Source organism: Malaya genurostris, chromosome 1 (genome assembly GCF_030247185.1).
Source record: "Malaya genurostris strain Urasoe2022 chromosome 1, Malgen_1.1, whole genome shotgun sequence".
NCBI classification, from domain to species: domain Eukaryota; kingdom Metazoa; phylum Arthropoda; class Insecta; order Diptera; family Culicidae; genus Malaya; species Malaya genurostris.
This window is the reverse complement of record NC_080570.1, coordinates 130,044,951-130,061,172: the sequence shown is the minus strand read 5'-3', so window position 1 is coordinate 130,061,172 and position 16,222 is coordinate 130,044,951. Positions and strand designations below refer to the sequence as shown.

Below are 16,222 nucleotides of genomic sequence, written 5' to 3'. Positions count from 1 at the left end.
AACCAGATTTTGTTGGTTCCCATTCCTTGATGCTCGAGAACCGAAAAACGGCACGAAGGCAGCAGAAAAGTCAAAAGTTTCTTGTCGAGTATTCCGCGGAAAGACGACGATATTGTTATGTACTAATCATGTACACGGTAGTGATGAGCGTTTCGGAATTATATCTGGCGTTTCAAGAACAATTTTCCGTCGGCGAATGCGCGTGTTAGCAATATTCAATTTGTTAATGCGTTAAAATTTAACACAATCTCGAAAGTCAAAACATGTACCATTTGAATCAGTTCGTCTGAATCGAAAAATGTCTGAATGTAACAAAAGTATGCACTAAATTTCCTCGAAGATAACAGGCTTAATTTTTACATTTATAGTAGTTTCCTTCGATTGATAATAAATTCTATCCGAAGTCTGGTTCTGGTAGTTCAATTCGGTTTATAGGAAAATACTGCAACATTAAAGCATATTCACATCACGTCAAAGTGTTCTCATATGAATGAAATGAAATCGTTCGACAATCAAGATTACACTTTGAATGTCATCGTTAGCATAATTATCAATAATATGGTATTTATCTCTTAGAATTCAGTTAATGATTGACCTTTTGCCTTTATTGGCTTCGAATGCCGTTATTCGTTGACAAATCTTTAATTATAATTATTACCTATTGTGATTCTGCAAAGCCGTCATAAAAATAGTTTCATTATGAATTAATACCTAACGAATGACAGATTTGAAAAGGATACTCCTACTGGGAGATTTGTGCCAGATGTCACGGTTGTGGAACTGCCTGATATAAAAAAACTATGCATTCACTTTTCTCGGAGATGGCTGAACCGATTTTCACAAACTTAGATTCAAATGAAAGGTGTCATGGTTCCATATAAAGTTCCTAAATTTCTTTTGGATGCACAAAAAAGTGAAAAAAATGTCAGTAGCTTTTTTCGAAGACGAATCAATCGATTTTAAACATTTTAGATTCAATTAAGAGGTCTTCAGGTACCATAAGAATATCGCGATTTTTATTCACACCAGACTTTCGGTTCCGGCGATAGGGTGCTTAGAGTAAAAATATCAAAGGCATTTTTCTCATATGTAACTGTGATTAGTAGCGAATTCTTTAAATTAACTCATGCATTTCCGTAGTTTGCAGATTAAGATATTCTGGTGTAGGTCTGCTCGAAGCGCCTCTGTAGGCGAAATGTTACTTGGTGATCACTTTGCCAAAGAATCGTTAAATTTCTTACACACTTTGAAATCACTTCATGGATGTCTGTTCTCTGTGGTTTATAGCAATTCGAGTTGTTTTAGTTTATGCTGGATCCGTTATTTAATTCGAGTTTTGGAAATTCTTTTAAATTGGGTTCAAAACTGTTTCAGTTTGTAATTCATATTATCTGATGGTTCAATAATTCTAATTTCACTAAACTGGTATCCAATTTTCGGTTCCGGGAATGTCGTTAAAATCTCTAAAATGAAGCTTCATTTTCTCAATTATGGTTGGATCGATTGCCACTAACTTGAGTTCAAATGAAGTCTTCAAATATAGTAGTATTATGCAAAAGAAGTCTTCAAAACTTGGTTCTAAACATTTTTAATTTGTGTTTTGATTAATCTTTCTGTAATATATAGGAGATAATGAATAATATGAGAAAGGCATTATTACACCACTAGGTGGGGTTAAAATAGGTTTTTGGTCATAAATACGACTTTCATAATTTACCCTGTACAAGAATGGGTAGAACTTGAGGATTAAAAACCAAGTTTACTTGTATTTATATATGTATTTATTTATGCAACCAGTTTATCAAACGAATTGATTTTAAAACAATCTTTTTTAGCAATAATTTATTCTCAAACGAACGTTAAGCCTGACTTTTTGGATGAAATATCAGTTTTGATCAATTTTTCACCAATGTTTGATGGAAAATTGCTTGCATGAATGTAAATTTTAATTCCCTAATAAAAAAGTTGGCTACACTGCTTCAATACATTTGTATTAGATCGCGCTACACAAAATAAACAGAACTAAATATTTTCTGTTAAAAAGCAGTTTTTCGGAAAAATGAATAGTTTTACGACAACCTTCCATATCCATTGCCGTTCGCGTGTTAAATTAATGGCTCCTATTTTGCGAGATTACTAAAATAAGGTACGCAAATCTTTATTTCGCAAAAATTTCTGCAAGAGAAAATCCATATGGAAATGTATGCGTTGCTAATCAAATGTGTTAGTGAAAGTAAGCTGAAACTGAAAAAATTTTTCTCGAGCAGTTGTCAAAAAAAAAACAATTAAATTATATTATTTAGATCTATTATCGTCTTTTTAATGTTCTTTATCTGAAACTCCAAACATTCAGTACAACTAATATATCGATATTAAAAATGACAATGCGGTAATTAGAATATTCCACTAAAAGACTCAATACTGGCTTGTGCACATTTCGATATACTTAAATTTCTACAGCTTCATTGAATGCCTGGAGTTTCAGGAACTTTGTAAAAATTAATTCAATTTAGAAAGACTTCTGGAATCTTTAAAATTGATCTATCTACTGATGGGAATTGCAGAATACACCAAAGAACTTTAAAGATTTTCAGTTTTATTCTGATGGTTTTAAACCAAATTTGAAGAATTTCTACCGAAAAAAAACCGTGAGATGAATAAAATTAATTCGCGAGAGCAAACCCTCTCCAAAAATTACCGAAACTATCTGAGATAGTTCTGTAACCTCGTGATGTATGCTACTCTCGAAAATTGTTTTCTCTTTCGAAGTATATATCGATATCAAATCTCTTCTACACACTTATTGTTTTCGCTGAATCTCGGCAAAATACCACCGAGTACTCGATAATCATTTCGGCAAAAGGTAAAATTGCGAAGTCTCGGTCATCTCAAATTTGACAAACGTCAGTTATTACCGAAATTATCGGAAAAAGGTTTACTGTCTGTTCTGGGTTACCTTTGTTGAATGTTCGGCAAAAGCTACGAAATGAACATTATGAATTACTGAGACTTCAGCCGTTAAAAGTAAAAGAACTCGTGTTTTTAATTGTTAACATTCAGTTGGGTATTAGGATTTCATTTTATTTCCTTACAAAAAATGTACATTACTTATGTTTCGAAGACGTACAATTGTAAAATAGATAATTCTGACTGTTGTTGAATACGTCGTTGAAGTTCTTCGATCAGAATCAGGAAGGTCTTTTCTATGATTAATCAACAGTAGTTATTAAACCTTCTGGAAACATAGTAGATTCTCACGTCTTATTTTTGGACTTATTGGACTTATTCCGAAATATTTCGTCAAAAATTGCCTTCGTAGTGCCAAGCGACAATATAAAACGTTAATGACAGTTGTCTTGTCGAATTTCGGATAATGAAGCTAACACTTATTTCGAAAATTCGGCAAACGCAATTGTTAATAACCGATTAGTTCAAATTTCGGCAAAAAGTTTGCCGAAAAATTAGTAAATCTACTAAGCGAATCTCGGAAAACATAATATTGATTACTGAGCAATCAGCAAAATTGCGTTTTGCCGATCGGTCTCGGCATTATACTTTACCGAGTTCAAGAATTGGTTGTAAATGTGTTTGATATGCGTTTTGTCTGGCATCGCTGACCTCGTCATCCGCAAAGAACGGCACACATCTCGCAGTCGAAACCAAGACAGAAATCCGTTGTCTGATTGATCATTGGCATCGGTTGGATTGGATTATTTTATTTTGAGTTCTATTCCTCTACCTTCCATCTCTTCTTGAAGGGGTACCCAAATCCAGAAATTTCAATCGTGGTTTCCAGATTGTCCAATACTCGCACTTATTTAGATTGGCGCGAAACAAGTCCTGGCATGTAGAGTTGGCTTATGCATGTTATGTTGTGTTTAACTAAAGGACGAAGAATATAAGGAAAAAAATGGGGAAATAAGAGGTTCGTCTTGAACTTGGTTTACCACCACACCGTTAAGAGGGGTGAATAGTGGCACAGAATATCCGGTTTCTAAAATCGAAAAAAAATGTCAATGTCATTTCACCGCTCTGATAAATGTGTAAGTCTTCTTCTTAAGAAATAAAAAGTTACTTTTAGCTGTGATAGTTATTTTCTATTTAAATAATTCTTGAAATCACCTTAAATACTGTTTTTAGTTTGAAATTTTATTTGAAATCAGCGCAAAATCTATTCGGCAATCTATTCAGCATTCAAATTCACATAAGCCTACGGTACCATGCTCAGTACATAGGGAGTTGTCAGAATATTTTTCGGTTATGTATTTACTTTCGTCCTTCCATCCGTTAACCAAGTGCGACTGTAATAACTGCCATCTGTCCTGCTCAAGCTCACGACCCGAGCGGTTGGTGTGGATTTGACTGATGCGCGAAGGAAGCTAGCTTATCCAATAGAAGGGAAAAAAGCGTACCCAGTCGCAACAGACAGACAACAGTTGATTCGAAAAGTTGTGTAGATTGTGTCTTGGATCGGACTAAGAATGGCTGTTGTTGGATAGTATACAGGCTTTGTTGTTAACTGTATCCCAGTTGTTTTGTTAATGTCTATTGTTTTGTTATTTTTTTATTTATAAGTAAGTGATCAAGCGGTACGCGAACGTGTTGCAGATGTGTCATAATGCATTTCTAATAATCGTCCTGTCTATTGTTTCAGAATTCAACGGTGCTATCCAACTTCGATCGACCGTGATTATTGAATGTCTCTTGTTACTAGTGAAAGTGTGTGATTCCGATCCAAGTAACCAGTGATAACGACGACGTGAATTTTAGTACATTCATTAGCTGTCGGATTGACATTTACAAGCTGCAAAACTCCGATAACACATAAAATTTTTCTTGCAATACTTTCGGCTAGTCGAAGAAAACAGCGTCAGTGTCATATGAAAATGTGTCAATATAGGTAGAGATCGAACTGCGATTAATTACCTGGAAAATGTGTCCGTTACGAATCATTCGATAGCATTTGTGTGCTTTCATACGAAAGTGTCGAAGAGCCAGCTGCACTGTGAAAAAGTGAAGAAAAGGAACGTTCGTCATTTGTGCAGTGTGATTGAGTGCGTGTGTAGAAGGCGAATAACGGTCGAAAATTGAAATCGGTGCCTGTTGAAGCGAGGAAGCGAAACCACAACAAAAAAAAAAAACAATTCGTTAAAGGGAGTAGTGCATTCGTAATCAACTATTTAAAACGGTATTGTTGTCATTGACGTCGGTGGATCTAATTTACCCAAGAAATGGCTCCCGCCAAACAGAATGGCAGTACAGCGCTTTTACCTCTTCTGAGGAAAACCATAACCACAAGGTGAGTACTGGTTTCAGGATGGTGAAGTTAACAGTTATGCTCACTCTGTCAATACATGTGAAAAAGTACGTAAAAAATTAAGGATTTGGATAATTCGACACTTGAAAAGGTTCAATATTTTCCAGGAAAGTTATCTACTAGTTATAAGATTCTCAAGACCACGTGACTTGAGATAACTTTTCATACATCTGTGGTTGTAATTAAACAATGGGACTCTCAACTTTTGGATTTTAGAATAGCTATCGACGAATTAGAATAAGTTGTTAAACAAGGTCGCTGTATCACATACCGTATCATCTTCTATTGTCGACAGATCTACTAGATTCATAATTTGCAAGACAATTGCATGGCTAGGTATATCGTTAAATAGTTGTTTTAAACAAGAAGCTCAACCGCAGGACCATATTGCCAATTTACATTTTATGTTCTAAAAAACAAACATAAGAAACTATCCTTCACGCAGGATCATGACTAGAAACTCCACAGCTTTTATCACTAACAACCTACGTGACCAACTACATGTCCTGCGGTGTGAAAACATATGACGCTTCCTCCGCATTAGTGTTGTGGTCCTTCAGAGAATTCATGAATATCTCAGAATTAGACGTTTTGTTGTGAAAATTAAGGATTATCAATCCGATTATTTTCGCTAAACCTGGAATTCCATAAATAAGCATTTCCGCTTCTCGGATTTCTTGCTTCACTTTTACGTTGTTAATTCTTTGATTGATCGCCAATGTTATCGAGATCTATCTACTGTATCATCTGCAGGTAAGAAGATGTGTCCATTCTTCAACCGCAAATGGTTTTCTAATTAAATTGTTCGTTGCAAATACAGCGTGCAATGAATTGTCTTTTCCTAAATGTGCCAATTTTCCATATGGGACTGATATCTAGGTAAAGGTACACCCAAACCTCGGTTTACGTACACTTTTTTTACGTAACTCTTTTTACGAACCAAATCCCAAATAACGTAAACTTTATTTACGAACTGGATGATTTCTATGATTTGGGAGGAGGAGATTCTACCGCAGGAATGGATGGATGGGGTGGTATGTCCCGTCTACAAAAAGGGCGATAAGCTAGAATGTTGCAATTACCGCGCAATCACTTTGCTGAACGCCGCCTACAAGGTACTCTCCCAAATTCTTTGCCGTCGTCTATCACCAATAGCTAAGGAATTCGTAGGGCCGTACCAAGCGGGATTTACTGGAGCCCGCGCCACTACGGATCACATATTCGCGATAAGACAAGTATTCCAGAAGTGTCGTGAATACAATGTACCCACGCATCACCTATTCATTGACTTCAAAGCGGCATACGACACAATCGATCGAGAACAGCTATGGCAGATAATGCACGAATACGGTTTCCCAGATAAACTGACGCGATTGGTCAAAGCAACGATGGATAGAGTGATGTGCTACGTCCGAGTATCTGGGACGCTCTCGAGTCCCTTCGAATCTTGGAGAGGGCGTCAAGGTGATGGACTTTCTTGTATCTTGTTCAATATTGCCCTGGAAGGTGTGATTCGAAGAGCGAGGATCGACACGATCTTCCGAAAGTCCGTACAACTTTTTGGCTTCGCTGACGATATTGATATTGTGACACGTAACCTTGAGAAGATAATGGAAACCTACATCGGACTGAAAGCTGAAGCTAGGCGTATCGGACTGGCCATAAATGCGTCGAAAACAAAATACATGAGAGGAAGAGGCTCTAGAGAAGAAACACTACGCCTCCCACCACGAATATTGATAGCCAGTGACGATATCGAGGTGGTTGACGAATTCGTGTATTTGGGCTCACTGGTGACCGCTGATAATGACACCAGCAGAAAAATTCATAGACGTATTTTGGCAGCGAATCGTGCGTACTTCGGACTCAGAAAAACCCTCCGATCGAGAAAAGTACGCCCCCACACGAAATTGACCATCTAAAAAATGCTCATTAGACCGGTTGTTCTCTATGGCCACGAGACCTGGACTATGCTGGCAGAGGACCAACGCGCCCTCAGTGTTTTCGAAAGAAAGGTACTGAGGACCATCTATGGCGGAGTGCAGATGGAAGACGGAATGTGAAGACGGCGTAACGACATGCAACAGCTGCTAGGAGAACCACCCATCGTACGGACAGCTAGAATCGGACGTCTACGATGGGCTGGGCATGTCATAAGGATGTTTGACGACAGCCCAGTGAAAATGGTTCTTGAATCTAATCCGACTGGTACAAGAAGAAGAGGAGCGCAGCGAGCGAGGTGGATCGATCAAGTGGAGGGTGATCTCAGAAGCATCCGTGCCTTGAGTGGCTGGCGACGAGCAGCCATGGACCGAGTTATGTGGATACGTATGCTTGATACAGCAAAGGACACCCCAGGCCTATAGCTGTTAGGTAAGGTAAGTTATTTACGAATCGAATTCGTAAAAAGAGGTTTTTGCGTGAGATGAAAACGAATTGATATTCTGTGGAAACCAATGCAATATGGATATTTTTGGAACGTGTTTGAAGAGTAGATTTCGGAAAACAAAATCAAAGATGACGACTTTCGGTTTATCGATATTCCTTTAAAACCCTCACAATATCGGTACACACTCAAGTTTTATTGCTGAATCTCGGTGAAATAATTGCGGAGATTTGCACAGCAGAGGGCTCGGGTACCGTTTTGACAAAATGTATAATTACACTGAAGTCTTTTTTTATGCGAATTTACGTACCGCATAAAAAAAAACCGCATAAAAAAAATCGCATAACTCTGAAAATTCGCATAAAAAAACCGCATAACTCTGAAACTTCGCATAAAAAAAACCGCATAACTCTGAAACTTCGCATAAAAAAGACCGCAGAAGGGTAAACCGCATAACTCTGAAAATTCACATAAAAAAAACCGCATAACTCTGAAACTTCGCATAAAAAAAACCGCATAACTCTGAAAATTCGCATAAAAAAAGTCGCATAAAAAAGACCGCATAAAAAAGACCGCATCAAAAAAGACCTCAGTGTACTAAGAATTTCGACAATTTCCTGAACTGTCAATTATTGCCGAACTTGTTAGCTCGGCAAAAGCAATCGCGATCGAATCATGGATTACCGAGTCATCAGTAATCGAGTGTAGAAGGGATTTTGCTTTATTATTGCACGGAAAACTTATCACGAAAGCCAAGCTTGGGGAATGAGTGTTAAGAGGGGTTCAATAATTGGTTTTTCATTTCAGATTTTGTAGTAATGTTTTTAACCAATTTTTGTTTTTCTGCAGAATGCTAATTTTCGTTTTAACTTTGTAGTTGATGATTTTGATTTGATAACCTACGAATTTAATATAAAACCTAAGAAAACAATTCACGAATGATGTGATATTCAGACACATTTGCTGCTTACTGGTAGCGATTGTAGACTTCAACCATTTGTCCGTTGATCATTTTGATATTGGCCAGTTCGTGAATATCTGAGATTCGCATGGACGGCGGGACCTGGAGTATCATCCGAAGATATTTATTCTGGATCATTTGAACTTTTCTCCTGTGTGTTGGAGCACAGTTCATCCAGATGGGCGAAGCACACAGCAGCATCGGACGGATTGTTTCTAGTGCTCGCTTTACCTGAAAATAAACAAATATTCAAAAGTATATAAAAAAGAACATTTTGATTCCACTTAGCTTTCCACGAAATACGGAAATCTCTTTCATTCGCCAAATTCGTAAATATTTTTCAGCTCCATGAGAAATGGCGACGTACGGTGCTTTACAAAATCGATTTCGGTTTATTTGTTGTTTACGGACAAGTTTAGCAACATATTATGCCAATAAAATGCACTTCTTCGAGATATCAGAACTTTACAATAACGAATTTCGGCAATCAGCATGTGAATTACTGAACAATCAGTGAAACTTCGTGTTGCCGATCTAATTCGACATTTCATTATGCCGAGCTCGAGACTCGGCTGTACATCCTAAAATAGCCGTAAGTTTAAGCACAAGTTCTAAGCGTACCATTGGATGGATAGAATCCTTTCAGGTCGGGGCTCGGACATACGACAACTGTCTTGTGAGACCAGCGTCCTACGCATTGTACCGCAAACCCAGCTAATTTATATATTTGACAAGATATTATTTACTCTCAATATAGAGACAAACTTCATAGAGATGGTTGTAATGAGCTCACTTCGTCCGCGTCCCTTGGTTTTACTTCAGCTATCATATGGTTTTAACGTTTCACATCTTGTTACTCTATTTTACTAAATTATCTCAAGTTTATCTCAAAAGTCTCACAAATATTTTCTCTATGTTACGAACAAATGATTTCTTACGTATTTTAATCCAGCTACTGGAAAAAGTATTATTTGGTATTTTATTCTTTTTTCGTGGTATTGATTGTCTTTCAAGATTATAAATTGAATAATGAAAAACAACTATCGCGAAGATCCGTTCTTATAGCGGCCTTCCGGCAGGTAACCGGAACATTCGTCATGGCGGACGAAAACATGCTGGTAGGCTTGTTTTTCAGTTCTTTTTTGATTTTATTTATCAATACGTCCTGAGTTTTTGCAACAGAATTAGACCTGAAGGCAAAGATTTTACGCTTGAGGTTGACCCAGAAATCCTCGATGGAACGAAGCTGGGGGACGTTGGACGGGTTCGCCGACTTGTTTACCACATCGATATTTAGCCGGTCCATCTACTCTAACGATCGCTTTGAGTAGTGAGCAGACACTGCGTCTCCGTCCTTATGGTATTATTTGATGAACGACGCAATTTTCGGCAGGTAGTTCGTACTTTAGCTTTCCCCGTACATGGCCAGTCCTGTGCGAAAGAAGAGCGGCTTTGACATCCTCTTCTCGCCGATTGTCAGCAAAAATACGAAGTTCTCTGCCAGTCGTTGCCATCCATAGGTAAGATAGGTCTCGTCGTCACGTCGCGATTCACCGGGAAAATCGAGTTGACTATCTTATTCAGCCGCTGCCGCTGCGTCATTGCCTGCAGCTCCGAAATCAGTGGACGCGGCTTCCACTTTCTAAAATATATGTTCATTTTCGCCAGAGCCCAATTCCCGGTCAAGGGCATGCAGCGATGTAGCCACTTTTCCCTCGGTCTTCCTCTTCAGCTTCCTTTGGAGCTTCTTGTCGCTTAGGATTGTCGGCCGTTCGGAACCGTGCTATCTTTCGATGCTCTGATTGTTGTCTAATAGTGTCAAGATGTTGTAGATGCCGGAACGATGCCTGTTTTCGACTGATACAGCTGTCAAATTTTGTGTGCTGACTCATGGGTTACTATGATTGATGCTGCATGGGTACTTTTGTCAGTGCCGTAGAAGGTCGGCAATTTTTGTCCATTTTTCCATTTTAAAATTACATTTTGCTATTTGGGGCAGACTATCAAGCATTCTTTGTTGGAGAAATGATTATTTTTTTACTTATTTAGTTGGGAGCAGGCAAAAGCTGGAGCTGAAATGTATAATCACTGTTTCCAAAAGGCGTAAAACCTCCTCATCTTATATACCAAAAGATTAATCATATCCAAATGGTACAATTTAAAGCTTAGATTAAATTAAGTTACATTGCAAATTAATTGTACAGTATTTGTTTGTAAAATTGCTCTAGATCTACAAATAGATTGATAAGAAATTGCGGAACAATCGCTTTATTGCATTTCGGGATAGATGAAAATCGAAGTCATCGGAGCAACTATTAAATAAACGACACATTCTAAAAAAAGTTTATTATATACCTAGTTGGTTCTAGAAGCGGGAATTCCAAGAAACTGACTATCCATAAGAGATCAGAACAATCGATACGCGATTGTATAAAGTCCGCGATGAAATCTAAACATTTATTCGAACAGATAGTAGATCAAAGCCAAGAAAGCCGGCAGTGATTCTCGCTACTTGGAAGGTTTAATGGATCACTCCATGGTAGATTGCGGAGTGCGACTCTAATGAATTTGCGTTGATGAATAACTTCGATTTCAATTTTATCATCAATAGTTGCATATTGGAGGGTTGAACGGACTAGTGCACAATAAAAAGCTTTCAAGCAGTGTATGTTACGAAAACTTTTAGCAATTCGTGAGAGGAAACTTAAGGATTTGGAAGCCTTTTAAATTACGTTACCGACGTAATTATTGACATCTGGTTTGTAGTCTAAAATAAGTCTTTCATAAAGGGTTCACGTTTAAGAACGTCTTGGCATTTTATCAGATGATATAGTTTGAAATCATCAGCCATCACGACTGCTTGAAAGATTTTACAGTGAAGTTGAGATCGTTGATATAGAGTAAGAATACAAACGGTCCTAAATGGCACTCCAGAACTAACAGCAACTGGCGTTGTTATACTATTTCCTATTTTTCTAGACATCTCCCGACCAGTTAGATATGACTGCACTCAATCCAGTAGAGCACCGTTAAAGTCAAGTCTGTCAAGTTTAGCTATTGCTATTTGACGGTCTATTTTATTTGTTGTGTTGAAAAGTATTGTTAGTATTGAAGGAATACCATCTGACCCTGTGTTACTAGAATGTATCCTGAAATTAAGATGCGTTCTTGTAAATCTTTTAACTTGTGAACAAAAAACTGCATTTTTTTGGGAATAGCAAATAACAACCAACTACCTTCTCAATGTAATTTTTACATTTGCAGATCAAAAGCAACCAACAACCAAAACCATAATCCAGACGATCATCAACCGTCGCAGCGTGGCAAGCGGAAAGCCGACCTCAGTCCGCTGAAAAACGACCGTGGTGTGAAACGGTCGGCCCTTGGCAATTTGACCAATGCCGTGGTGCACAATGCGGAACTCGAAGCCGACATCAAGGGTGGAAAGGGAACGAATGCAATCACGGTAACGAGTACCGGAGCCACCACTCTGAGCAAACAGGCTTCCCAGCTGCTCCACCAGTTGACTAATAATATCGTCAACAATAAGAAGACTGCAACAGGCAAGAATGCTACGACCGTAAAGGTAGATAGTTGAACTAGAAGATTTTGTTATTGTCAAACTTTATTGTCATGTTGCATCCATTCCAGACGGAAGTGTTCACCAAACCAGACCCGGACGGACCGAAAACTCGGGCGGCAACGAAAATTTTAACCCGTGCGGCCAGTCGGCAACAGCTTAGTGGGAAGAACACGGGAACTCGTGCTGCCAAACTTCAAACATCCGCTGGTCACACTCTGAAATCCGAACTTTCGGACGTAGCCAACACCATCGTAAAATCGAAAGATGAAACTAGTTTTCAAGACAGTAAACTACAAACCATCACGACTGCTGCCAATCAGCTGATAAAGCCAAAGCGTAGAATATCCAATGAATTTGAGAAAACGGATGATAGTTTGTATGTGTCAGCCTTGGAGGACATCACTTCTAGTGGATCACTTAGGTTGTCAGATAATTTTCTGAAACCCGCTTCACGCTCAGACACACCAAGTAATACGTCGACTGAAGACAAAGATACATCATCACCGCGCAAACGGACGCCCGATGATGTGGAAGACTATGATTTTGCAAATTGGAACGACGTGTTTCAGGTTTCTCACTACGCTCAGGATATTTTTGTATATCAGAAAGAACGTGAACCGCACTTTGTCATCCCAGATTACATCGCCAAACAGCCACATATTAGCAAGTGGATGAGAGCTCTTCTCGTCGATTGGATGGTAGAAATCCAAGAGTCGTTTGAGCTGAATCACGAAACTTTGTACCTAGCAGTGAAGATTGTCGATATATATTTGTCGCGGTCGGAGATACAGAAGGATTCATTGCAACTGCTAGGTGCTGCCGCACTGTTTATCGCATCCAAATATGACGTAAGTTGAGGCCGAGGAGTACCGTTGGGGATTGATTTTTGAGTTTGTTTGCTTCTTCCCGTAGGAACGAGTCCCACCGACGGTCGATGATTTTCACTACATTTGTGATGGGGCGTACCAGCGACGTGAGATGATTTTGATGGAGATGACCGTGTTCAAAACGATTGGCTATGATCTGGGCATTCCGTTGTCGTATCGATTCTTGCGACGATATGCTCGCGTAAACCGAATCGATATGCCGGTTCTCACTCTGGCTCGCTACATCCTGGAGTTCACTTTAATGGATTATTCCATCGTCCAGCTGAGGGATTCGAAGCTGGCCTGTGCCGCACTATTCATCGCTATGCGGATGAGTAATATGCCCGGCTGGAACAAGACGCTAGAGTTTTACTCAGGTGAGTAGAGGCAAAGACGTCACATTAACAAGATATCCAGCTCTCACATTTCCCGAACAAATTATTGGCAACATCCTTCTTTTACGAACATGGCTCTCAGGCGAGTCCGCTTTGAATATCTTACATAGAAGTAGGGGAGAAGATACCGTGCGAAGGCGTTGCTGAACTGAAAATCGATTTCTCTTCAAGCTGACAGGGTCTGGTAGAGGTGTCTGGCAGTTTTTTTGTCTTTCTCATATAGAAAGGTTATGCAATCAGTATGAAAACCGACTTTTGAACCGAGTGTCATATACCATACGACTCAGTTCGTCGAGTACGCAAAATGTCTGTGTGTGTATGTACGTATGTGTGTATGTAACGTTTTTTTGCACTAACTTTTCTCGGAGATGGCTGAACCGATTTTCACAAACTTAGATTCAAATGAAAGGTCTTGTGGTCCCATAAAAAATTCCTGAATTTTATTTGGATCCGACTTCCGGTTCCAGAATTATGGGGTAAAATGTGAAAAAATTGTGAAAATAAGTGCACTAACTTTTCTTAGAGATGAATGAACCGAATTTCACAAACTTAAGTTCAAATGAAAGGTCCTGTGGTCCCATACGTAATTCCTGAATTTCATCCGGATCCGACTTCCGGATCCGGAAATATAGGGTAAAGTGTGTTAAAAATTGTATACCATCACTGAAAAGTGCGAAAAACCATAAAAAATTTTCTAAATCGACCTCAAAATTTCTCCAATTGAAGACAGTGAAACAAACCGATTTCGGTTATTGTTTTAATAATCGAAGAAAATTATTTTCAAGAATACCACAGTATTATATAGGATAGTATGATTGATATGAGAAAGGCATCATTACACCACTAGGTGGATTAAAACAGGTTTTTAAAAAAAGTTGGGCAATTTAGTATAAAATTCTATGCTAGCAAGATGCTTCTATATTCCGTTGAAGGACGTATATTTTGTGTTAGTCTGCCATTTACGTATATCAGTCCTATAATGAAAATCGGTAATTTGAGATAAAAGACGATTTAAGCTGTATTTTCGTTTTTTTTTTAATTTTTTGTGCTTGTTACAAAATCCTAACTTGATAAAAATTACACTCAATGGGAACTTTTTACATGGGACACACAAGAGTTGCAGTGTGGCTATTATTGAAGAGCTTCCGGTTATACTTATCGGAACTAATAAGTAACCCGCGACTACCGTAACTTAGCAGTTGGTGAGGATTCGATTCTATTAATACCATTTCGGTAGTGAGGATTCCAAACGACAGAGTAGTACTGAAGGGCAGAGCCGAAATTGTCACGTATTTTTAATAAAAGCACTGTTTTTACTGTCTCATTTGTAACTAATCGATTTTAGTCCAAACGAACCGAAACGAAGCATTTTCGCCTTTCGCTTCAGCAGATGATAGTTTCAATGCCAACGTCGCTGGTTTGCTAGTGACAAAAAATCGATCCAATTTGGCCCTAACAATAGCTAAATTAACTTTATTCATGTCATTATCGGATGAATATAGATGCTGCACAACAATGAGTGGATAGACGATTTTGGAGCTACTATTTTTCTTTTGTCGCTTGTTGAAGTTGAATCTCGATATCACAGTTTTCAAGTAGAGTAGAGAATTACATTTGTTTTGGTCACTTTCGTCTGTTTTGAATAAAAGAAAATGACTTATCTGATCTCCCGTAATTTTTTTTTTCAAAAATTAGCTTTTTCTCATTTTAAAAACATGTAATAAATAGGCGGGTGGGTAATGTCAGAGACATAACTGGATGCCGTGAATACGAAAACAACTGACATGTTCCTTAACACTTCCGAATATCAATTAGTTGATCAATTGTATAAATTATGCAAGCATTCCCATTTTTCACATTTTTCGCAAAAAAAGGAGGCTTCACTTGATCTCGATTACTGTGAATTTCACACAGCGAAAAGTGCACAAATCTAACCGAACTGTTCTAGATTTGCTCTAAACTGACGATAATTACTTTCGATTTGCGAACAACTAATCCGAATAGTTCTTTAGAAAACTTTTAGAGCCATTGGAACGGCTGATTTTGTGTAATGCTCCCCACCGTTGTTTTTTCATTAATGCAAATGATTGGCAGCTGTGACGTAATCGCTCTTGTCGAAAGCGAAACTAGTTGTGCAGACGACACGAAACACATCTGCTCGCAGTGGCGATAGAATCCAAACTGATTCAATTTTTGTTAAGAGGTTTCTTTTTATGTGATTTCGTTTGTATGTTTTTCACTAATGTGCGGTCCTAACGGCTATAAAAATAGTCGCATACCGAATTTTAATGTCGATTATTTCATTTCGGATTTGGATTTCATTGAAAGAAACTGTCAGGGTACTGTACGGGATTCATTCCTGCCTTTCAGAAGGACCAAATTGTGGAACTCACTACGATATTGAACACTGTTCGGAACATTTTCCTCGAACGCTTTGTTGTACAGCAGCAGATATTTTGTTCTCTTTCTCAGAACGCGTTCTGATGGGCTGGTGTTGACATGGGTCAAATGAGACAGGTTTTTCAATAGTGTACTATCGAAATACTTCAATGCTTTTGCTATACACGTTTAAGTTGAAAAATTTCGATTCTATTGGTAGTTAGATTATATAAATCCTTTCACAGATCACTGAGCTATGAGCTTTCAAAATACGAGAAAGGCAAACGTGCCTTATGAATTATCCTCTTTGATACTTGTTTATACCAAACATTTCA

At 38.3% G+C, this 16,222-nt stretch overlaps 1 protein-coding gene across 2 annotated transcripts in view; it reads left to right on the top strand.

The window, feature by feature from the left end:
* The window catches only part of LOC131425772 (G2/mitotic-specific cyclin-B3), a 30,678-nt gene that overhangs the window by 5,779 nt on the left and 8,677 nt on the right, over positions 1–16,222 (top strand). The window contains exons 1-5 of one of the 2 annotated variants that reach the window (XM_058587920.1): positions 4,380–4,574; positions 4,655–5,299; positions 11,929–12,250; positions 12,316–13,095; positions 13,160–13,490. In XM_058587920.1, coding sequence (XP_058443903.1) covers positions 5,232–5,299; positions 11,929–12,250; positions 12,316–13,095; positions 13,160–13,490 — 1,501 coding nt within the window. In that variant the 5' untranslated portion in view covers positions 4,380–4,574; positions 4,655–5,231. Of the gene's footprint in view, positions 1–4,379; positions 4,575–4,654; positions 5,300–11,928; positions 12,251–12,315; positions 13,096–13,159; positions 13,491–16,222 lie in introns of those variants that run through there. The other variant, XM_058587919.1, reaches the window with a different exon arrangement.